General features: G+C 34.7%; 1 protein-coding gene across 3 annotated transcripts in view; it reads right to left on the reverse strand.

Annotated features, from left to right (window-relative positions):
* Positions 1 to 785: 785 nt before the first annotated feature.
* Positions 786 to 24633, reverse strand: part of LOC124426756 — a 37886-nt gene continuing 14038 nt past the window's right edge. For 2 of the 3 annotated variants that reach the window (XM_046968833.1, XM_046968834.1), the window contains 15 exons: positions 14928 to 15102; positions 12823 to 12918; positions 10892 to 11255; positions 10686 to 10741; positions 10378 to 10532; positions 9977 to 10155; positions 9840 to 9892; positions 9523 to 9654; positions 9176 to 9217; positions 8290 to 8483; positions 6678 to 6903; positions 4466 to 4595; positions 4042 to 4349; positions 3729 to 3927; positions 786 to 3664 (listed from right to left, as the gene is read on the reverse strand). In XM_046968833.1, the coding sequence (XP_046824789.1) occupies positions 3500 to 3664; positions 3729 to 3927; positions 4042 to 4349; positions 4466 to 4595; positions 6678 to 6903; positions 8290 to 8483; positions 9176 to 9217; positions 9523 to 9654; positions 9840 to 9892; positions 9977 to 10155; positions 10378 to 10532; positions 10686 to 10741; positions 10892 to 11255; positions 12823 to 12918; positions 14928 to 15102 (2474 nt within the window). In that variant the 3' untranslated portion in view covers positions 786 to 3499. Of the gene's footprint in view, positions 3665 to 3728; positions 3928 to 4041; positions 4350 to 4465; positions 4596 to 5417; positions 5644 to 6677; positions 6904 to 8289; positions 8484 to 9175; positions 9218 to 9522; positions 9655 to 9839; positions 9893 to 9976; positions 10156 to 10377; positions 10533 to 10685; positions 10742 to 10891; positions 11256 to 12822; positions 12919 to 14927; positions 15103 to 24633 lie in introns of all 3 variants that reach the window. The other variant, XM_046968832.1, reaches the window with a different exon arrangement.

The following is a 24633-nucleotide window of genomic DNA, read 5'->3' on the forward strand; positions in this document are numbered from 1 at the left end:
AAAATTCTTGAAATTGCCAAACAGAGATACGAGAAATTAGAAAAGAAATGTCAGCAAATAGGAACATGTAATGAACATTCTATCGTTAATAAAGGAATAATTTTGATGTTGATGGGTATGTAGCTGATTTTGTTCTAATTATATAATTATTCAAAGAAAATTATTTTTAGGCGATGCTCATGTGGCACTAGGTAATTATTCACAAGCAAAGATGATATATACCAAAGCAGTATCGTCACAAACTAACATACCACAATCAACAATTGTTGCTTGTTACACAGCTTGTATAGAAAACTTACTTTTACAAATAGGAAAAAGATTTTTACAACATTTTGTCAATCGTTATCGAGGACTTACAGCTTTTGATAACTTGGAATTGGCATCTTATCTTGGACGACTTTCTTTGATTCTTATGGTGACAATCGTATTCTTTTGATTTTATCATTTTCAAGTTACATAAATTATTGAATAAATACGATCATAATATGATCATCTAGATAGAGGGAAAAGAAAAAATTGCGAAGTCGATCATTTTACAAAGTCTCAGATTAGGATTTGAAAATGCAGGTAATTTTTTTAAACAGGCCGAAATTTATCTGACTGCTGTGAAAGTTTTTCGACGTGCAGATAACTTCAATTTTATCAGATGCCTTGAGCATATAATAATAGAGATAATAAAAAGAAAAATGTATTGGTTCTATCCAGAAGACTTAATGCTTATAACGAAAATATTTATGGTGATGTACGAGATCAGGTAATACTATTAAAATCAAATAAAAGTCGAATTAATTATACATATTCGATAATTTTATATTTTTACATATAACAGAGCATTGAGAGGTGAATTTCAAGATGCCATAGAAATTGGTAAAAATATACTTAAAATGACATACATGATGAAACTTACCCATGTGAAACTTGTCTTGCTGCCATCATTTATAGAAATCATGGTAATTAATAGTAAACATATTTCTTTCACATTTTCTTCTACTCTTTCATATCTTGCAAAAACAGATATGGACAAAACATATTAGCGAAGCAATTGATCTCATCAACGAGCTGCATTATATGTCAGACGAGGACATCGATAATTCAGCGATTACCTGGTATTATGCTCTTTCCTTAGAATTACTCTTAAAAGCTGGAATATTTTTGGAATCTTACGAATCCTGTCTCCAACATGCCAAAACACTCACTGGTACGTTTATCCATCTTTAATTATATCGATCGTTCGATTCATATTAATGAAATATATATTAAATTAAAATAAAAAAAAATAAAAACAACATATTTATTATAAAATAGCTTGCAATACGAAAGGTTGTGTTTCTCGCGATCCAATTTGTCTTACTCGACTTTTAAGTGGTTTATGGATTTGGCAATTGCGAATGTAAGTTTATGAAATGTTTACAATTCATTGATACATATTTACACATCGAACTTCCTTTCAGGGGATACAGAATTGACGAAAGTTATGAACTAACCGTAGATACCTATACGAAAGAAGTTAAACATGATGATTTTTCTACAATTGTCACATGCTGCCAAGTAATCCATTCAAATTAATATTATTGATCACGACAATAAATTCTAAATATTCTGATCTGTCGTTGCAGGGCTTGGAATGCTTTCTCCTAGTACTAATTCGTTGTATAAATTTAAAGAAAGCGAATCAACTTATCAAACTTTTCGACGGGATTCATCAAATCACGAAAACTCTCAATCGAGTTTCGAAACGTGCTCCATTCATAAAACCGTTTCTCTATTTTTTTAAATCTCATATAAATATAATTTATGGTAAAAAATCACAGAGAAATATTTACCTGAATAAGGCGAAAAAATGGTCTCGTTTGCAAGATAACAAGTTTGTTATCGCATGGATCATACAAAATAAACGGGTAATATGAATAATAAATGAAATCATATTTATAAAATTTCTATGATTCAAATGAATATAGGTGATTGATCTCTCATCGATTTCTTGTTTTATAGAAAACTTACTTTTTAATTTTTCAAGGCTATGACGGTCTGTAATCTCAAGAAATATTGGATTGAAAATATCGCATATATGAATAATCACTGGCAGGATATTGAGAAATATGACTTAGAAACTTGGGCTTCCATACTCTATCCTTTACCGATCCCAAATACATGTTTGTAATAAAAACATATGACATATAACTGTCATCCTGCTTGATTTAAAGTAAACATCATTTTTCATAAGATTCTATTCGTTCAGTTCCATTTGATTATACTTGATTATTAATTTAAACGATAAATTATATGCGTACGCGCGTGTGTATTTGTGTTTGTGAATTCTAGAGAAATGTGTATTTATTAAAGCCGCATTATATTTTTCAGGTTCAGGTAAAACACAATGATTCCTCTCGTACTCACGATCCTTCAAGAAAGCGACATTTTTCTTTCGACATTTTTTTAATAAATTTCCATCAAAGTGATCTCCGCACATTCGAACCTCGGTGGATGATAATACATATCACGAAATGACGTACGAAACTTCATGATCGGCAATCATTTTCGTATTTTTTTCCGCGAATATTATTATCATTATCATTTTGTTATTATTTAATTATTATTATTATTATTAATTACTCGTGATTAATTGCTCTATCTTGAATTTTTCCCGAGTACGCCAAGAACGTGTTGAAAGATTTCGAAGTAGGTAAAAGAGGAAGTTGCTTATAATAAAATAAAATAAAATACAATATAAGGAAGACACGTACGTAGAAAATGATGAGATAATAGAAAGATAAAAGAAGAAGATAATAAAAATAAAGAAACGAAGGAAGAAGAAAAAGAAGAAAAAAGTTACTACACTTCACTGACTCGCGGTCACCGATTCGTGCCACGTTCATCGGTTCACATGAATCAATGCCCGCCGTCTCAATACATTGCTTTGAAATAATTTAATAATTCTACTCGTATCATGTCAAGTTACCCTGTTTCAACAATATAACGCAATTAGCATTTTAACTTATTTGTATGCAATTATTATATCTTAATATCGTTATATTATCGTGGTTAACCGATTGGACGAGACAAAAAAGAAGAAAAAAAGAAGAAAGATAAAGGAACAAAGTCTTTTTAAAAAAAAAAGAACACGTACGTGTTTTTCGACCTATGCAACAGTCCTATTTTGAAATCTTTTCTAGAAAGGACTCAATTTTTTTTTTTTGATTACACTTCGCAGACCCACCAAAGTCGCGAAAGTTGTAGCCATGTTGCTTGTTGTGTTTTTCTCGACCAATAATACGAGTAAAAGAGGAAAAATTAAAAAAAAAGAAAAGAAAAAGAAATGAAAGAATAGAAAAATTAAAGAAAAATAAAACAGCTTGGCGTACTCGAACTTCAGAATTTCTTCAGAGGAACGAGAGATAAAAGAACACAAATGCTGTATGAGCTATGTATCGTTCTCCTCGTTTTGGCTCTTTCGTCCTCATTGGTGGGTCTCGATCGCCACGTTGATCGGTTTGTCGTTTCATTCGTGAGTATCGATTTCGTTATCGATGCGACTGCTTCTAATACCAGTTTTGCCCGTCCATGGATAGATATCTGGACAAGCTTGACAGGTCTTCATGTATCTAACACCACTTTTGTGCCAGAGATTGCAAACCTTCGGATTGTTACATTTCTTCGGTCGATCCTAAACAAAATAAGATTATCTTTATCGCATTAATTTCTCTGTTAATTTTTTTCTATCGACTTACCACAAAATTGCAACTGAATGGCTCAAAATTATGCATCAGAGCTAGAGGCGTTGGATTTCTAATCCATTGAATAGCTTGCCAATTTGTTACAACCCAAACGTCATCCATAGCAACGATCGTGTCAAGAAAAGATATGAAGCCTTCTTTGTGATGAGGTTGAGTGAACCATGCCGCGTGATAGAAGAGACCGAACGGTGCTCTATTATGTCGAAATACACGAGACATTTGATTTTATCGTAATATTATATATAAATACATATACGAGAAAAATCGATCGATAATTGAAAATTTAAAATACGAGATAATCGCATACCTATTAGTCGTGTAATGTCTCTCAAAGTTCTTGATAAGCATCTTGTAGACTCCATCGGCAGTTGGCGGATTACTGCAAGCGTCTCCCATAGAACACCTACCACCATTCAGATCTTGCCACATTACCATAGGAACTTCCCACAATCCAGGATAAGATCTGGTGGGACAAGGCGGTATCATACAGTCGTGGAAGAGTTTGTAGTCCAACGTGTAAGGCCAGCTAGGAGGTCTGTTCTCATAAATTGGCATCGACGAATCGTAGGTGAAGTTCGTATCCCACAGCATCTTAAACATGTTGTTTCCACCGACCTACCGAGAAAGAGAAAGGGGGAGAGAGAGAGAAAGAGAGAGAAAGAGAGAGAGAGACATGTAGTTTAGGTAAAGAAAATAGAAACTGAGTATTTGGAAGGAATCATTAATCTTACCGACAAGAATGGAGCTCTCATTCCTCTGACATCTTCCAACTTGACACCTCCATAAGCCGAAAGGATTTCACGCTGTCCAGCTACTTCTCGTGCCCATTTTCTTTGTGAAAATTGTTCCCCGAAACTGTGCCTACGATTGATATTTATTACGTTCGTAATAACCAAGAATTTTTCTAATTAACGATATCCTAGGACCGAGTCAAATTTATCTAGATATATACAAGACATTTCAAAATTTCCTATTGCAAATTCCTAAGCTTGTAAAGGGTATTGAACAGATAAAGTTTTGATTAGGAACTTATGTTAGTAAACGTATCACACTAAAGTCAGAATTAAACCCCTCAAAATTCAACAACTTTTATTTCAAACATTTCTTTATAAAACTAATAGGATTGAATATATTTGACCATATCATTTAAAATAAGAAAATCGTTATATAGTATATTGAGCTCAATATATATATTGAACGAAGAAAGTGCGATCATGACGAATCTTTGGACTCGGCCCTAGTCTTTCATAACTCGCGAAAGCAAGAACGTTTCTTTCGCGTCGAGCACGTACGATTCGATTTGTTATCCGTACAATATGAATGATCTATGTTTCCTTTGGCGATCGGTATTACGAATAAGCTAGCATTACATTAGTAGTTAATTGAGAGCAGTGATCAAAAATGATAGTTAATCGATACCTACTACCGTTGATGATCTATTATAGCGTGCCGATGATTTGAATGATCATTGGGTAAGCGTAAATCAAATTCGAAAGCATATTGACGTGAAAAGAAAAGAGACAAGTGATTTTGATGAACTCGAGATCAGAGAAATCGATTTGTCATTTGACATGGACCATTGTATACAATAAAACGTACATATGTTCTGTAGAAATTGATATACGTATACATATTTATAGATAGGTATTTTTGGGATGTCGATCCTACAAAGAGGATACTTACGAGACCGTGTGGGAAGCAATCTCATGACCGGAAGAATAGAGATTTTGAACCTGGCTGTAGTCGGTCCACTCGTGGGACACGTAGAAGGTTGCTGAGATAGGACAGTCATTCGGGTTCTTTCTTCCCTTCTCGAAGAGATCGGCGTAGAGTCCCTTGTTTAGATCGTTCACGGAGTCATCGAACGTCAACAAGACGATTTGTGGGATCTCCTCCGGTAGGTAGTCACCTGTTTTTTAGGATTGTAGGACACGAAGGAGAAGGTTCAAAGAAATCGTAGGAAATTTTGTTTATTCCGTTTGAAATAGCGATTCCGTCGCGTTTTAAATTGTTTGGGGACGTAGGATGATGATGCGTGACGATGAAAGAGACAGAAAAAAAAAGAAAGAAAGATAGATAGATAAAAAGAAAAAGAGAGAGAGAGAGAGTGAGAGAGAGAGAGAGAGAACAAATGGGAAAGAGAAAAGAGTTACAGTCAGTAGGCGTCATTAGTATACCGCAGGAGTATCGTACGCGCTCGGTGAAACTCTTTACACGCGTTACGAGTATCGGTGTCGTTGCCGTACCGGCTTCCTCTCGTTTTAGAAGACGAATAGAGGAAGCTGAGAAAAAAAGAAAGAAGATATAATCGATCGTTTCACCGGACGCATAAGATACTTCTTTTCTTATTTTCCATTTATGGAGCTTAGAGGTGTCCTACCGATCGAATCGCACCGTCATTTTTTTCCGTAAATATTTATTATTCCTTGATTGGCTCTATTTGCTTTCACGTGCTTCTCTTCGATAAATAGCCTTGACTCACTATACTCGGAGAGATCTCTCTAAGTCGGTCATCGTAAGAGATTCTACGTCGTATTAATAATATTTTTCTTGACAAAATGAATAATAAGTTTTTAATAAATCTTGATGTATTATTTGACTGGCGCTTTTCAAGATCAGTAAGATCCCTCGCAATTAGCGTTTATTCCTCGTTTAATCTTAAAGAACAAGTTTGGTGTATGAAAAGTGATTAAAAGCGAAATAAAAACGCACACACAAATATACGCACGCATATATATATATATATATATATATATATATATATATATAAAAAGAAAGAGAGAGGATGATGAGCGTAGCGTCAAGCTCGAATGACGATAGCCACGCGCCATATGACACGGTTACGTGATTCTTTCTAGCCTTTCTTGTTAAACCACACAAATGTCGGTAGAAAGGACAACAACGAAAATTCCTTCTTCTCCTTTTACTAAGCGAAAGACTTACGAGACTGTGTGAGATGCCATTTCGTGGCCGTCGGCGTAAAGATTCTGCACCTGACTATAATCTGTCCACTCGTGCGAGACATAGAACGTCGCCGTGATCGGGCAGTTGTTCGGATTCTTACGGCCGTTTTCGAATAAATCACCGTATAACGGTTTATTAAGATCATTAACGGCATCGTCGAACGTTAGAAGGACGATCTGTGGTGTCTCCTCTGCTGGAATTCCTCCTGAATAGACGATTGATTCATCGTATATGTATTTTTAAATCCGATACGAATTTAGCTTCGTTCCTTCATTTATTATTTTGCTTTTTGCTTTTTCTTTCTTTTTTTTTACTTTTTTCTTTTTTGTCGTCTTCTTATCTGATCAGACTAAAATGATCCGTATGGATATTCAATCTGTTAGATCGAATTACTTATCTCATCTAGTCATCTAACTCACCAAGTTAACATTAGTAATAAATTTTACAATGTACCGTTAAAAAGAAAAAAAATGTTGAATCGGCCATTTTTACGTAACTCTTGGTCAATGAAATTAAAAACCTCGCTGACATTTCAACTTTACTTAATATTATTATACTCAGGAAATTTCATCGGAGAGATGCGACCTCCTCGATTCGATATCGAGAAAAAGAATCTTCCGTTCGATTTCACACACTTGCCGCTTTCATATAAGAATATTAAATGGATTACGTAATCCATTTCGAAAATGAAAAAAGATATGTCAGTTGTATTTAAATTATCCATGCAATATCTTTAAATGAATTAATAATATTCTTTCAACTCGATCGTGGTAAAATGAAAATTAAAATGAAAAAAAAAATTTCGATTTTACTGGCGCGTACGAGTCATTCGAGCTAAGAGATCCCTAGAGATCGTTACCACTTCGCTTTCATCTTGAAACGAAATAAAAAAATATTACTCGCTCTCTCGGAAAGCTTTCGATTTCGAAGGGCATCGCTCGCATGCGATACGTCGACCGGTGTATATACATTTATATAGACATATGTGTATGTATATGTATATATATATATTTACATACACACATAAACACACACACACACACATAAACACACACACATATATATATATATATATATACGTACGTACGCGACGCGGATCTGTTTCACTTTCGAACGCGCTATATAACGTGTATATGTAACGTTAGAATCAGAGAAAGTCATGGCGACCGCTAAACCGATCGTCAAACTTAACATTCGTAGCGCGACGACTTACGTCACTGCCGGTCGACGTTCCTTCGTATCAGAAAGCCAAAACACGATTCAGTCCTTTCGAACTTCCTCTCGACTATGATTTTTACATGAATTACTTCTCGCTTTATCTATTTTTAAAGGATATAGTAAAAACTTTTTTTTAAACGATCGAAAGAATAAAAAATAAAAAATTTCTTTTGCATGATAATAAGAAAAAGGAGAACGAAACTGTTCTATCGAATAAAATTGTTGTTTATCGGTGCTTTTTATCGGATCTAACAGCGAAAGGTGAAAGAACGAATAAAGAAAATTTCATTTTAAAATTCGTCTACTGCTATTCTATATGTACTTATGTATATCTTTAGAATTATCAAAGCTAAGGACAAAAGTGGGCGTATACCTGGAATGTCGGCACCACCACAGCTGCAATCCGGAAGTAGACAAACGTCTCTTCGGCATTTTGCTGCAGGCTTGTCGACCTGAGGTGTCGGATAAATCGGGGCTGGTCTAACCGGTGGATATCTATAGATATCGATGAATTCCTGTGCCTTCGAAACTATCTCCGTCGATGGTTTCAACGTGGGTCGTGAACGACTGAAAAGATTGTTTCTCATTTTTATTTTTTTTTTTCTTTAACGATTTAACTCTTTTGTTTTTTCAATTGATTTAACCCTTGAAGGCTATTATAAAAAAGATCACGTCAATATAAAATTTCATCGGAGTATATTATAATATTTTTCATTATAAAATGCCATAAGAAAAAGAAATTCAATTATTACAAATTTTGTATTATATATTATTTAATATATTAATTAATATATTAAATGAAAATTATCAGTAATTATGACAAATAAACTAATTGATAGTTGATAAATTATTTAATTCTAATTTTTTTCATCTTTTTAACATGTAATTTCATTAATGATAGCCTTTAAGAGTTAAATACTCGAAACATACAATATTTCGCTACATATTCAAGTAATTCTTTCCACTTATAAAAACTTGTTATCTTTCTCGTAGTTTCTACATCGTTATTTTCACGGTATGTATTTCCGTTGATACTCAAAGGAAGTATCTCGCGACGTTACTTTCATTATCGACGAGAAGGAGAGAAGCGCGCTGCTAATGAGTTCTTTCGTAATTGAATTTCACTGCTCGTTGAAGAATAATTATATTTTTTTTTCGACGCGATCATTCGACGACTTCACTCTTTTAAAGTAATTAATATTATGTTATAATGATAATCGATAGAATGTTTATTTATAAGAAATAATTGGTCGACTTACGGAGGTGCAGTGCCTCGGTTGATTTGTTGCGGACGGCCTCGGCTGAAATATGAAAAGAAAATATTATAAAAAGAAAAGAATTAGATTGTTGAATCGAATCGGGAGGACAACTGTTCGTTGTTCCTCGCTGGAGAAAGTAAGTAAGAGCGAGGAATCACTTTTGCGGAGGCCATTATGTGCGTGAGCGAAATCGGGTCTCGGCCAACGGCCCTTCAAGACGCTTCGCCACTCATGTTCATCGATCTAGATCACATGAATCCATCTGATATCAAGGAGAGACGTGAAGAAAACATTTCCATTTAACGAACTTCTTATATGTATGTGGGTACATAAATTGAAACACATACCTTGAAACACTAACGGTGTAAGGCCTGGCGCTTGTTGTAGGTGTTTGAGTGGTAGTCGTCAATGGGACAAACGTGTCAACTAGAGTGTTCGGAGTCGTCACGTGGACCACCGGATGGCTCACTACGTTCGTCCTGTATTATGTATTATGACGTACAAGAAATATTCACATGTTTAATCGAATATAGCTACTCGGCTATTTCTAATGCTGATTAAATATACACGACAAACACTTCGATTCGACAGAGAAAAAATCTTTGTATCTTAGTCATCTTTGAACGAGTCATGAAAAAATAAAAATAATTTTTTAATATTTTACCTTAAAGGTGGCTGTCCTTCGGAGATTCTGAATTTATTTTTGTTTAATTGAGCCTAAAGAAATAGAGAATAAGTAAATGATAAAATGATAAAAATATAAAAAGAGAGAAAGAAAATCATCTAATCTATCTTTCTCACCTGATTCTCATAGATATCATAGTCCTGTGCCGTAACGTCATGATTCAGATTATATCTATCCGCATCGTTAACGCTAACTTTTTTCGATTTTTGTGGATATTGTTTTGTACTAACTTCACTTATCTTCACGTTTGGTTGTTGCAATGGAACTGTTTGATTCACCGTGTATTGATTGTAATCTAAGCGGAAAAGTCATGGTCATTGTGAGAAATAATGCCTTGCCTCGATAATGTCAAGGAAGGGTCTGTGAGGACATTAACGACAAGAAGTAATTATTAAAATGTTAAGTCGTTAAAGGAAAAGATTTAAAAGCTTAGTGTCGTTTATTCGAATCATAAGAATAATATTCAATCGAATAGAAAATTTTTATCTTAAAAGTAATCAAATAAAATAGGACTCACCGTCATCCTTATACATGGATACGTCATCTTCATAAATCGTGTAATAAGGATAACTTTGATCAGGATCATTGTAATATGATTTTGATATGATCGGTGCTACCGTGGACGCCAAAGTTTTAGCAATTCTAGATGACTCCGTTGAAGGTACCTGAGTCCTGCATGTATTGAAAGAATAAATACCTCAACATTTCCTCAAAACTTCTCGTAATTTATTTATTTATTATAATATATTTATAATAAAACATTTCAGGGAGAGAAATTACGATCATACATAAATCGATTAATAAAAATTATCACTTCTACGATACCTGAAATGGGACTCTGCTTGAACGCGTGCGTTCACCAGGCTCTCCTTCTCTCTCTCCTGTGATTAACGATAAAGAAAGAAAAAAAAATTACTCGATCAAACCTCTCCGTTTCTCTTATCATCCTCTCTCTCTTTCTCTCTCTCTCTTTCTCTTTCTCTCTTTTTTTCTTTTTCTCTTTCTCTATCATTGAAAGAATCAATACTCACGGATATGATGTTTCTACGAAGTCCATCACGGTCACGTTGCACTTGTCCTATTGTCGAAGGTTGTCCTCTGTAGACTCGTTGCTGTCTATCGTTCTCGATCTCGCTGGGAGGTTCGTAATCGTCCTCAGGATAATTTCTAGCTTGTTGTCGCTGACGATATTGTCGTTCCGTGGTCTGAGGTGCTGGGGAAGATGTTGAAGTAATTAAAAGTGGTTGCCTTTGGATCGTTCGTTGCAAAGGTTGCTGTTGTTGTTGCTGCTGCTGCTGCTGCTGCTGCTGTTGTTGTTGTTGTTGTTGTTGTTGTTGTTGTTGTTGTTGTTGTTGTTGTTGTTGTTGTTGTTGCAATGACTCGATTTTTGTAGACCTGCGTGAACAATTTGTTCATGATAATATCGATATTTGTAAAATAATCTTTCTTCGAATTTTGAAAAGCTAACTATTCTATCATAATTGCTATCGTTAACACCCGGAACAAAGACATAGAGAAGAACGAGTTAGTAGAAATTGAGAAATCAAATTCCCCTCTCCGTTTACTCCTATACAATACTTTAATGAATGCCCACTGACTTCTCATTGCTTAACTCGTTGCACAACGGGACACTTGGCTTATACCGTCTACGGCCAACAAACTTACGCGAGAGAGTAAGAAAAACGAATCTCAGACGGCGCAACGAGAAGTTCACAAGGGAAAAGAAAGAATCGATAGAAATGATTGTGAAAAATATAGCCGGAAGTAAAATTCAAAACTAAATTAGTTTTTCTTTCTTTCTCTCTCCAACCTCTCCTTTTCTTTCTCTATTTCTCTCTCTTTCCCTCTCATCACAAGAAATCTTTTTATATAAACTGTCGTCATGCCGAAAAATGTTCAATTTCACTATGACGACTTTTTATATACATATAAAAGAAAAAAGAAAATAAAAACTCATTCGATAACCCTAAACATTTATTTGTAACTCAAATGGAATGTTCCTTATGCGAAAAAGTAGCATGAAAATATGAATGTAGCCTTGGCTGATCTAGTATTCGCATATAGAGACAAGTCGAAAGCCTTGTTCGACCCACGTACATCGTATTTATATAGCACCAACTATTTAACCATGCGAGTTAGGATAACGCAAGTAGAATAGGTGAGGCGAGGAGGTTGAGAAGGTTTGACCAGGACAGACAGGTATCGTGCTCGCGAATCGTTCTATCTCAAAGTTATTTTCCTTTCTCTGATTTCTCCCTCCTTCATTTATCCTACTCCTTTTCCTCCCTCTTTCTGTCTCCACCTCTCCCTGATCAAACTCTTTCACCTTCTTTCACCTCTTTCGGTCTACGGTCTATACTTTTTCTTTCTTTATCTTTACTTTCAAACGTGGGTGAAATACAAACGGGATCGTTTCGTAATCCTAACAAAAAAATTCGGATCGATTGGAGTGATCGACGGACATCCGTTCGAGGAAGTCAAGATCGATCACAAAGTTCCTTTTATCCAATAGAAATCATTTTTCCACGCTAAGACTCGTGGGAAAAGCGTCACGTTATTTCAATTATCCCGCGATCAAGCGTTATCGGTAATTACCTACTCGTAATTAAGCGTAAGATTGCGATTCTATTATGGTCGATCGTCGATCTAATAGCAAGACGGTGGGAAAACTCTCGAACGAGTATGTTCTATCGCACGAATAAGCGATGCTACGCGATGATGATGTCATTAGACGATGTCTCAATTACTTTTTGCGTGTGCACGATTACTTCAGTTAATAAACTTGAATGCAGTCAATTATAATTAAAAAGTAACGTCGGAAAAGAACGTTACGAGAATATTTTTGTTGGGGTGTATTCAATGAGAGATTTTTATGTCGAATATATATACATATATAGATATGTATATACGAATTATTTTTATTAAAAACTGAAAGATCGAATTGTCCCTTTCAAAGTCATACCTTTCCAACAACGGATCCTCGTTAATTTCCTTGTTGACCGAACCACTTTCAGGGCAGCCAACGTTACGTGGCCAATCGCACGTCTGCAATTCATGACTGTGAACATAATGTAAATAAAAAAAGATTTTTGAAATAATAAACTGGATAATTCGAGTGTCTACCTAATATAATTGTAATCTCAGATTTATACCTAATCGGATATCGCTTTACTATTAAGAACCTCTTTCCTACATACATACGTACATACACATACACACACATACATCACGCATGCATTAGTATATACAGACACACTTATCCTCGCATACATATATGAAGAGAGCCACACCGGTTCGAATATACCGCGCGCTCCGTATCGAACGAGGTGTGGCAGATCAATTTTTTCCAGGGTTACACTTATACGTACGACCCCCTTTTACTGTGCAAAACCAGACGACCGGATTGAAAGTGCTCCAGGGTCGGCTTTATGCGCGCCGATCGCCCATATACTTACTTATTTGAAATCGACATCTTATAAATATTTCAACCTCGAAGATATCTCTCTCTTTCTCTTTCTCTCTTTACATCTTAGCTTAGCGAATCGAAACATCCCTTATATCGAACTCGAATCGAGTTAAGATCATAAAACGTTTGATGAAATCGATGAAACTTTGCGCAAAAATTATTTCAATCGACTCAATCCATTGGAATAAACTTACGAGGCGGATGTTAAATGTCAAGGGTATGCGTCTCAAGAATAGCTTTGTAATTTCTTGTTAATCTTTAAAAGGAAAAATATCACTCCTCCGCAACGCTCCAACTCTAAAACTTTGCGTACGAGTCTGTATACGTATGAACGAGTAGTAAACTTAATAGTAACGCGTAGTATCTACTTTTACGTAAGAGAAACGAAAGGCTCTCGAAGATCTCTAATACGATCGAGTTTGACAAAACTCATATTTCACATGAGGTTTATATTAAAATCGTCCTCGCAACTATGAAATTCTAATTGATATTAAAATTAAGAAAAAGGAAGAAAAAAAAATAAAAGAAAATACGAGAATTTCTGGAAATATCAGGAATATTTCAGGAATATCATGAATATTTCTGGAAACAAGTTGATCTTAAAAAGTAATGTTTAGAATTGTACAATTTTAGGCGCAAATCGTTGATCCCAAAGACTCGTTAGTTTCCTGGTCTCTTTAGACTACTATAGCACCATAGTGGTCTAAAGATCATAGCAGTATCTCGTTAAAGTTCCGATCGAAAGAGCAAGTTAGTGGAAGTTAGTGACGCACTAGAATGGTCAATCGACAAAAGCGGCGTTCGTATCGGACTCGTTGGCACGTAAAATTCATTATAAACTTTACTTTAGACGAAAGTCGAATAGGAAAGATAGAAACACGTTGTAAATGCACAGCTTGATACAACTTCATGAGTTGTAATTATACCATGATTATCAATTCGAATCTTAGACTAACAAAGTAATTTTGAATTAATCGTTCGAATAAAATTAATACTTTCGAAATAGATCTAAATTTTTGTAAATCCAATTGTAACGGCTTTTAAGTCGACGTTTAATATCAATCTGAAAGTAAATAATGAAAATAGAAAAGCGAAAACATGACAAAACGAAAATTGTTAAAAATTTTAAGATCTCTTATCTCTGAAAGTATATCTACGAGAACGCAAACTGTATCGTATATCTTATTAATTATTCTGTTTTCAAATAAAAATACCATGCATTCTTCGCATTTACTATCATTCTAATTCACGGCCATATTAGCCGTTCATTCTTTGTGAAGTATCAAGAAACTCTTTTCTCTCTCTCACAAGATACTCTCACAAGAGTTCACCTGTCACCGCAAAGTAATTCAAGCGGACGTTGGCCTTCTACGATTATATACTTATGGAATAGGTATGCGACATTATAAACATGCAAGCAACGAAGAGAACGAAGATACAGAAAGTTTCCCTTTCACCGAATCAGTCACCTTTTCACACCATTCGAAACATTTTCTATTCTCTATCAAATACATGTGAATTTGTTTAAAAGATCTTAAAATTGATCAATCTATCGACCAATCAATCACGTGAATGATATTCTATTAGTGGTTATTACATACCTGTACATCAAACCTCCCGTGCAAGATTCGAGTAAAGCACCGCCAAAGACACAAACGTAGTACTGCGTACAATCTCGAGGATGAGGATAATAACCGAACTCTTCGGGACACTCAAATTCCAAAGCTGCATCATTTCTACTGGCTCTTGCACTTCTCGGTGTATTTCGTTGACAATCTAAAAGGAAAAAAAAAAAAGAATTTATAAATTACAAATCAATTTGTTTATTTCCAATTTTTAATTAGAAGATTTTTATTAATACCTATAATTATTATTTAGAAAAATTATTTAGAAAAGTTTTCCTATGAAAAAAATATTATAGTTTAAATGTTCATTTTCTGTTTTTTCTTTTTTTCTTTTTTTCTTCTTTAATTAACGATCCAAGCAAACGTTACAAAATTATTATATTTTACGCGAAACTTCCTCGTGTATGCTCGGCTGCGTTGGAGTAGCGATACAGCTTAGAATGGACATTAATTTCACGGGAAACTATAATTACTAGGAAGGAGATTGCCTTAAGAGCAAATTAGCCTTACATTGGCCAGCATTCAGACAATACTCGTTAATAGGGAGGACTCGACACGTATGGTTACGAATTGATCGTTCAATTTTACGCGCTGCCGCCGATTACATATTTCTTTTAGTTGGACACCGTATTTGGATATTCCTTTGCTAATACTAGCCTTTCCATACTAAAAAGATACATTAGTTTGTTTCCTATGTGTTTAAGTAGTCTCTCGTATATAACTGCACGGTTTTCAAATTAATTATTAGAGGAAATAATTGGTCGTTTAGATAAAATCTTATCAATTTGATTTTAACGAATTAGAAAATAATGACGATCGGATGCAACCCTTTTGATTATTTCCATCAGGTCTATGTTATCTTATGATAGCAAACAAGACTAGTTGATATAGCGGTATTACTTGTTGGATATTGAAATGCGAACAGCATACGTGGTAGCTTGCGCAAGAGAAAAGTAAGCGGATTTTTGGTCGACCTTGCGCATACGCTATACGCATAATGTGTCTCTCTATGCAACTCGGCTATGGATTGTTTGTGTAAGTACGTGCGATGCATCAACATTTATATCGATCTATATAATTTAACGAAAATGAAAAAATTGACTTTATGATAATAATAGAAAATTCTTTATGCAAATCTTATTTAGTTTATCATTTAAATAGAGATCGTAAAATTGTATTGTCTCAGCAAAATAATAAATACTTATTCGATTTTCTTTTCAAAACTCACTAGAACTTTCTAATGCAATTTTATCGTGGGATCGGCCGGCTCATAAGAAAGGACGAATTGATTTGCTAGGAAGCCGACAACTTACATCACATAGCATCTCAGCTCACTCTCTTACGTGAGAATATTTGCTGGAATAACAAAACCCTTGTCTACTTATATTTCATCGAAATGTTTCTCCCATATAAGTTTTATTCGTGTTGATTCACTTACTAGGACAAATATGACAACGGGTAGGGCGCGTGAAATTTGCCATTATAGAAACTGGATCGGTTCGTAACCTTTTTTACGATCATTATACTATGTATATGCTTGTATCTTGATCAGCGTTGTTCGACACCGTGCTAGGTTGATTTGTAACAGGATGTAAATTACAATGGAATCCGTGAAATGCAAATTGGCTTGGTAAACAAAGAATTTTATCTTTTTTATGATATTTGAAATAAAAAAAATTATCAAGAAAAAAATATTCCTGTTTCATACGACATTCCATCGATCAGATTTCTCTAACCATTTCTTTTTTCTTTCTTTCTTTTTTTAACTACAAAAACTTGTCAGCAACTTCCTTCTCTTCTTCTTTATCCAATTCTTTGCAAAAAATATTTATTAACATATCAAGATTTTCTCTCAGATTATGAAATGTCAAACGATAAATATAAAACTTGTTAGAATCGAGGTAATCATACAACTTAATTAAAACTTCATGATATCGAGTCAATTCTTAACGAAAATCGATATCATTAAAAGATAATTACCTAATGGAACTATAGAAAGATGATATCAGTTCGAGTTAATATGATAGAGAATTTTTCGAACTTTCGACTCAAAAGAAAAAATATATTGAAATTTTTTAAAATCTTATATAATAATTCGTAAAAGTTTGACAAAATTTCAGATTCGATAATCGGCGAATACTTTATCGAAACTTTATTGAACGTATTCAAGAAAAAGAAAAAGAGATAAACTTAGAGAAAAATTTACAAGAAAAAAAGATGTTGCATTTGTCAAGCATGACTGAAATGGTTGCAACTTATCTAGAAAGATGTAAATACAAGTATGCGATATCCATAAATAAAATAGTTCAGAAATATAAAGTAATCGATAATTAAGAACGTCGTATTTATAAATTTATCAGTCATACGCTAAATAATTTTTCTTGTTTATCTAATCGATATTAAAAAAAAAAAATCTTCACAAGAAAGATCTATCGTCAAAGAAAAAATTAATCTAACATAATCAATAATTTTACCAATTATTATGTATATTTCTACAAAAAGAGTATCATTGCATGTCACTTATGCGTACTTACATGCATAATACTTGACAGAAATATGTGGATCCGTATAATTATTGTAAATATGTGAGAAAACAGATGGAATGAGGCAGAGAGAGAGAGAGAGAGAGAAAGAGAGAGAGAGAGAGAGAGAGAGAGAGAGAGAGAGAGAGAGGAGACAGACAGACAGATAGAGATAGAAAAAAAAGATAAGAGACAAGAGAATGCGGTCTTCCTGTTGACATTGAAAGTATCAGTTAACTCAAGTCCAAGGAAGGTCGTTGAGAAAAGCCAAAATAGTGACGACAGACGTCCTTGGAAGATGTGGATTAACGATTAAAAGAAATAAAGAAAAAAATTAAATGACGCTTGAAACGGAGATCCTGGTCCCGTTCAAAGATCCGTTCACCAGTATACTCGATATGACCTCGAAATCGTAGTTCTCGTACTTGTTCGCAAGTTGATCCAAAAAAAATGACAGACTCACCGTTCTATAACGACACGAGTTAAATTCTTCAAAAGTCAAAGGGAGTTCACGAGATTTCTTATTGTTAATTAAAGCGGAAACAGATAAAATTATTATCAATACGTTTTCTTTGTTTGAACCATGTACGATAAATATGATTGATTAATTTTCAAAATATATTCTTTCTTTTGTTCTTTAAAAATTTATAATTATTTGGATAAGTGACGCAACGTGTATTAACCAACACATATGAAAAACTTATTACAAAAATCATTTCTAATATTTCTTCGGTAGCAACGTAATCCATACAAATTGCATTCTCAACAATGATTGAAATTACGTTTCGTAGTTCTACTCGCCGACAAATAATGTGATTCTCAGACTAGACCTTAGGTCTGGCATTTGGCTGGAACATTTTCATCGAAATAAGATCGTGTAACACAATGGAATAACATAAAACATGGGCATCTTTATTATTATAGATATATCTATGTAATAGTAATTCTATCATGAGGGATGCGTAATAAAGAATATGAAAAGTATTATAATTGAATATTGTTAAATGTCATACTCGTATGAAATATCGGACGAGAATGTAACGTTAAAAAAAATTGTTTATTATATTTTAACGTAAAAAAAGTTAACACAAATATGGAAGACGAAAAGTATCGACTTCAGTGTGGTCTTAACCATAAATTACTCATTGAGATCATATAAGCCGCTAATAATTCGCCCACATAATAAATATAATTGAATTCCTTGCACTTAGTCACGAACGAACGATTGTTAAAAACGTAATTGCGAAGAATGCTACGTGATTACATACTCGCAAAAGGCATCGAGAGAATGGGATGCTACGTAGAGTCGCTTGTAATGCAGAACTGAATGGCTCGCGAATCGACTGTAAATTTCTTTTTATCTTTCTCTAGTCTGATTTACACCAAATTCATTCGAGTCGATTTACTTCTTTCGTACTATACGTATCTAGATACGTATGTACATAGATATGTGTGATACTTGTATCTACCTAAATGCTCGTTTTCATCACAGGTATGCGTGTCTCATTAAAATCCTTTATAGTGGTGGCTGAAGCGAGGAGTGGCCGTTAACTCGAGACAAGATTTGCAACAAAAAATTACAAAATCCAGTTAGTATCTAAAAGATGCCTTTCGCAAGGAAGATTGTGGTTTTCGGCGTAGTACCTACTTTATGCCGGCGCCTTTTCGTGAGAGAGATATTTATATAATTTTCACATGAGTCTTTCTAAGAACATAGCAGACTTCTTATCGTATTATATAATTTCAGGTACAACTCGGAGACATAAGAATGTGAAGAGTATTAAATCACCTTGCAGATAACGATCTTCTAGGCTGGACACTCGTCGATGCTCTGAATCAAAGTACTATAGACGTAAAAGGAATATGACCTTAAGAGAAAACAAAATTATACGTGTCTTTACGTGGAACAAAGTAGATTGAACGATAAACATCTTTCTTGGTGACTCATTGCAGCGGTCACGACTTCTATCACCTCGTTCTTCCCAAAATGAAAAAATGTGTACCGAGCATATACATATATGTATATATGTATATATATACATATTTATTTCCAATATACATATACATACATACATATATATATATATGTGTATATATATATATATATATATATATATATATATATATGTATATCGGAAATAAATCGCAACGTTATTATCTATACATTACGATGTAGTTTGAAATATAACGCAAAGAGGGGTGTAACGAAGGACCTACGAAGTCTGGAGAAGTGAAAGTCGTGCAAATAAAGGTGAGGGAGAGAGAAAGAGAGAAAGAGAGAGAGAATACAGGATAAAAGAGTCGACGAGTGAATGAGTGAAAGTGAGTTGGAATACCAAAGCGAGCCTTTGAAACTGGAGCACGTCTTGCATAATGTCGGACACTTTAAAATGGTTAAAGGCGTTCCGAATACACACACGCCTTCTATTTGTCTATCTTCAAAGTCTACTTTTCTCTGTCTCTCTTTTTCTCTCTTTATAGTTGATAAATAAAAATTGATAGGGTATACATCCCCTATGTCTTTTATAAAAACAAGTGTCTTCTAAAAGAATTATAAAACAGTCACATTGATATGCAAATCTTGGAAGGAAAAATAATAACAGGAAGGAGAATAACGATGTTCTAAGTGTCGATCATTCGTTTATGCCCATATGCAGGTATGCTTGAGTGAAATTTGTCCGCGCGTTAGAGAGAAATGATGGTGATTCGTACGAGTTCGGTCAAATCCAATCGCGAATGTAATTACGTGGCGCAAAAAGTAGGTAATTAGATCTAGAGATTGTAAATCATAGAGGTTTTTCTTTAACACGGAAGGTAATAAATCGTAGAAAGGGAACCAATTTCGGACCTTGGCGAATATACCGATTGCATAAGAATTCTCTAAACTTATTATTACACACCGTAGACCGAACGGCCCGAGAACGTATGCTTTTTTCCATGTCGGTTTCGTTGTCGGTCATCGAGGTAAATGCGATTACGTGAACGTCGGCGGATCTGTATTCCTTTATTGGATTTAATTGCGTTCGAATTGTTGCTGCCGATCGAAGTCGAAGCTTCCGAACGTGATCGCTTAAAAGGAGATACAAACGATTTACAGAGAATGCTGAAATTATCGATCGAGTTATAGTATTTAATTCGTATTACACGATCTTTCAAAGAATTCCATCTTTTTCAAAGGCGGATAGAGACAAATTCGTATAGAGTTTTTCATCGTTGCCGGTAGCGGAAGTCCAACGATATTTATTTTTTTGTGTAAAAGTAAACATTTTCTTCTCTATTATTTTTCTTTTTTTTTCTTTTCTTTTTTAACTTTCTTCGCGTGACTTACACCAGGTCAACTTGGACATAGCACGAAGCATCGAAACGTAACGACAAAATGGCACAAGCGAACCATTAAGTGATTTCAACTTTTCGTCCTACGTAGGTACTCAATAAAGTCAAGTCTTACTCTTTACGATCAGAAATGTCCAATCGCAAACTTCCGCTTTCCAAATCGTAATTTATCGCGAGTTCTTTGAAGAAATCTACCAGGGGATAACTCTTTCGCCTATTAGTTGGCTGATTTACATGTTCACCAGTGTGCGCGCGCCGCTCCCTTCACTTTACCAGACTCGATTATGTTCGGTTCAGGCGATATTCTGTTACGAACGAAATAATAGTTAAACTTTCCGAACGATCTCACTTCTTCGTAAACGTTTTTAAGCATTCGCAAATGTACGATTGTATATACTTATACATTTAATACTTATGACAGATAATAAGACTTTTTTAATTTTTTCCAACGGATAAAAAAGTCGACACGTAAGATTTATTTTCTTGTAGTCAATTGCGTCAGACGTTACGAACGCATCCGCCGATTATGAAGAACGCACTATGTAAGTTTAATGCAAGCATATGCACGATCTTCTTCTTTGCATCTTCTACTACGCTCACCAACGGCAGAGGATACCATCATCAAAGGTCGCTACTTAAGAATGTCGATAATTAATGTCTAAACTCGAACGATGACTAAACACGGCTTCTATTTACGCGTCATCGGATCCATAGTAGTAACGTTAACATAAAAGATTATCTGAGACGTTGAATTATAAGCTATTCCTTCAAAGTTCTAATCGTACACCTAATCATACCTATATCGATAGACCTTATTTACTTTCTTAGCAATAGCAAGATCACTCTCGCGAGATCGTTCTACTCGAGATGAAGTCGGTCAGCCGTCGTACTTTAAAATCGAGACCCACATCTACGTGTCCCTTTGCTACGTCCGTTGTTCTTGCTTAATCTTGACGAACCTAATCTTGCAACGTCATCGCTGATACTACGAAAATCTTTCTTTCTCTCTTTCTCAGTTGTAAATGAACTCTTAACAGATACCGATACGCACGAGGAGTTGCGAGCAAGAAGGCCGAGACCTCTGAAATCGTTGTGCCACACATTTCGACGATCAACGAATGAAATCTACGAGAGAATGAGATTTCTTCTTTTTAAAGTATCTCTTTCACGTCGATCTACGATAAGATAGATCTAACGAGCCGATGTAATCATTCCTGACGTACTTAAAAAGTGAAAACTTGTTATATTTTAAAGAAAACGACTGAACGTGGGAGAGAAGCTTCATACAAAGTTTTTCTTTTCGATCACTTTCGACGATCTCTTCTACTTTTTATGATTACTGCATAATTGCTTTATCGTTAATCTACATTCTATAAGATGCCTACAACAACAAAAAAAGCTATTCGTGCTGGAAGAAGTACATCGATAAGATTAATTAATATCCACGAAACGTTTAACCCTGCAAAATATAGAAATAACGAGATGAAGTTAAAGTAGATATACATTACAGTTATCATATCTTTCGTTTCACGTAACACAAGATATAGGAACACTGAGATCGATCGTATATCCAAAGTTCGTGGGAGAGAAGAGAGTAAGAACATTAATTATAAGGAGCGATCATGCGCTTTAGTAGAGAGTACGATAGGATCGCCACCGTGCGATAATCATGATTTTATCGAACGAGTAAAAGTCAGAGAGAAAGAGAACAAGAGAAAGAGAGAGAGAGAGAAAGAAAAAGAAAGAAAGAGAGAGAGAAAGAAAAAGAGAGAGAAAAAGAGAGGATTAATAATAACGAGAGAGTCGAGTATCCTTAAAATGGATGTCCGTACAGATTCTTTCGTTGAAGTTGCCCTTTTCCAATGATTAATCCGTTTATGTAAGTCGGAGAAAAGAGAAGAAATAAACATTATGGATAAATAAAACGCAAAGGATTGGACGGTGAACGCCCAACGATATCGAAAGGAACACCCACTCACGATCCTTCGTTCCCTGAAGATTACTAAAGGCACCTCGACCTCCTCGGCATTCGAGCTTCTATCCCACGATCAGCCTGTACGTTAAGAATCCGCGTTCTGAGTCATGCCGTTCTGACGGAAAATATCACAGAATACTCTCGATATTAATTCGACAGTTTCCCTTCATATGCAAAATCGCATTAATAACCGAGAAAATATGTAAATCCTTGACGAAGAAAACTTTCGACCTTTCGATATTATTGAATCACAATGTGAACTTTTAATTTATTATGCATTATTTATCTGTTTATTAATAATACTTGTTTCGGATTATTTTATTAGATTAGCTAATACGTGTTCTTGAGTGAATTATCCGAATCATCCATCCGGAAAAAAAGATGTAGATAGATAAGTGTTAGCTAGTAAAAATCTTATTTTACATAAAATGATGATAATACCGAAAATTTTGACTTATGTAATCGAAGAAATAACATTTTATCGATCCGACTCTAAGATGATTACATGTTATCGAATTATGTTTGGTTCCTCAACCTCTTGATCCTTGCGTGCAATTTGCAGAAAGGAAAAATCATTGCGAAAGTATCGCTGTGCTCCGTTACTTCATTAAACATAATTATTGCATTCGAATGTTCCGAACGAGTACGCAATTAATCATTGTACCGTAAGACCAAATTGACAAACTATTCGAAACCATTGGAATTTGTTCGGAATAATTCGGTAAAAATTTATTGACTTACTAAATCGTTCAAAGTATCCGAAAAGAACCTTAAATCTTATGTTTTCGACGATTCGTTATGCTATTGAGACACGAGGTACGTTAGTGAAATAATAAGATCACGAATTTGTTTCGAAAGAAATCGATATTCAGAAAAATAAAACTCAGATAATCGTATAATCAAAGCATTCACATTATTCAAGCATAAGCATCAGTAAGTCAAGGTCACCTTATGAGCAGTTACCGTACGACTCTCCTAAACAAAAATGACTCCTTCCGAGGCCGGAAGGATTACTTAGCGAAAATGTAAACCACCTGTGATATTTTCGAAACTCAAATCAAACTTTGTAGAGAAAGAATGAGAGAGAGAGAGAGAGAGAGAGAGAGAGAGAGAGAGAGAGAGAAAGAGAGAGAACATAAGAAGAACTAATCTTCTTCTCACGATCTTTATCAATTTATGTATTGTAAAAAAAATTGTGTTCTGTCTACATGAATTCTCGATCAACGTAGATCTTTTTTCTGTCCCTGGCACACGTCGACGACTTTCTCCTTTGAGTTCGTGATGCAAGAACGTTCGTACATGGTATATGTTAACTATATATTTGCTATAACAACTGAACGATCGCGAATTTATTTTTACAAATTAATTGTTCATAATAAAAAATTATTTAAATATCTTAAAAGTGTGTGAAAGCCAAAGTTAGTTACTTCTTATACAAAGTTTACTAAAACTGGATGTGTGCCAGGAACGTCGTAATCGTCTTACGTATCCGATCTTGAACATGCTGTAATCTCCAATGTTTATGATCCTAACGAAAGGAAACAGATAAACCCATATTCTTGCGGTTCGTTGCATGGCACGCGAACACGATTTAAGGATCTTATCAAAGAACCATCAAGCTTCTTGAGACGAGACACAGAGTCGATCAACGTGTCTCTCTATATCACTCTCACTGAATGTGGAAGGTCGAGCACCCACGTACACGTAATTGCCAGCTGCACGCGCGCGTACGTGCAATGATTCGCAAGCAACGAATTTGTGTTGCGAATAGCATGTAACGAGGTGAACGTTTGTATGCGCTTCTCTACTTATCTTTCTCTCTCTTTCTCTCTCTCTCTTTTTCTCTCTTTTT

The sequence above is a fragment of the Vespa crabro genome, chromosome 9 (assembly GCF_910589235.1).
Source record: "Vespa crabro chromosome 9, iyVesCrab1.2, whole genome shotgun sequence".
NCBI classification, from domain to species: domain Eukaryota; kingdom Metazoa; phylum Arthropoda; class Insecta; order Hymenoptera; family Vespidae; genus Vespa; species Vespa crabro.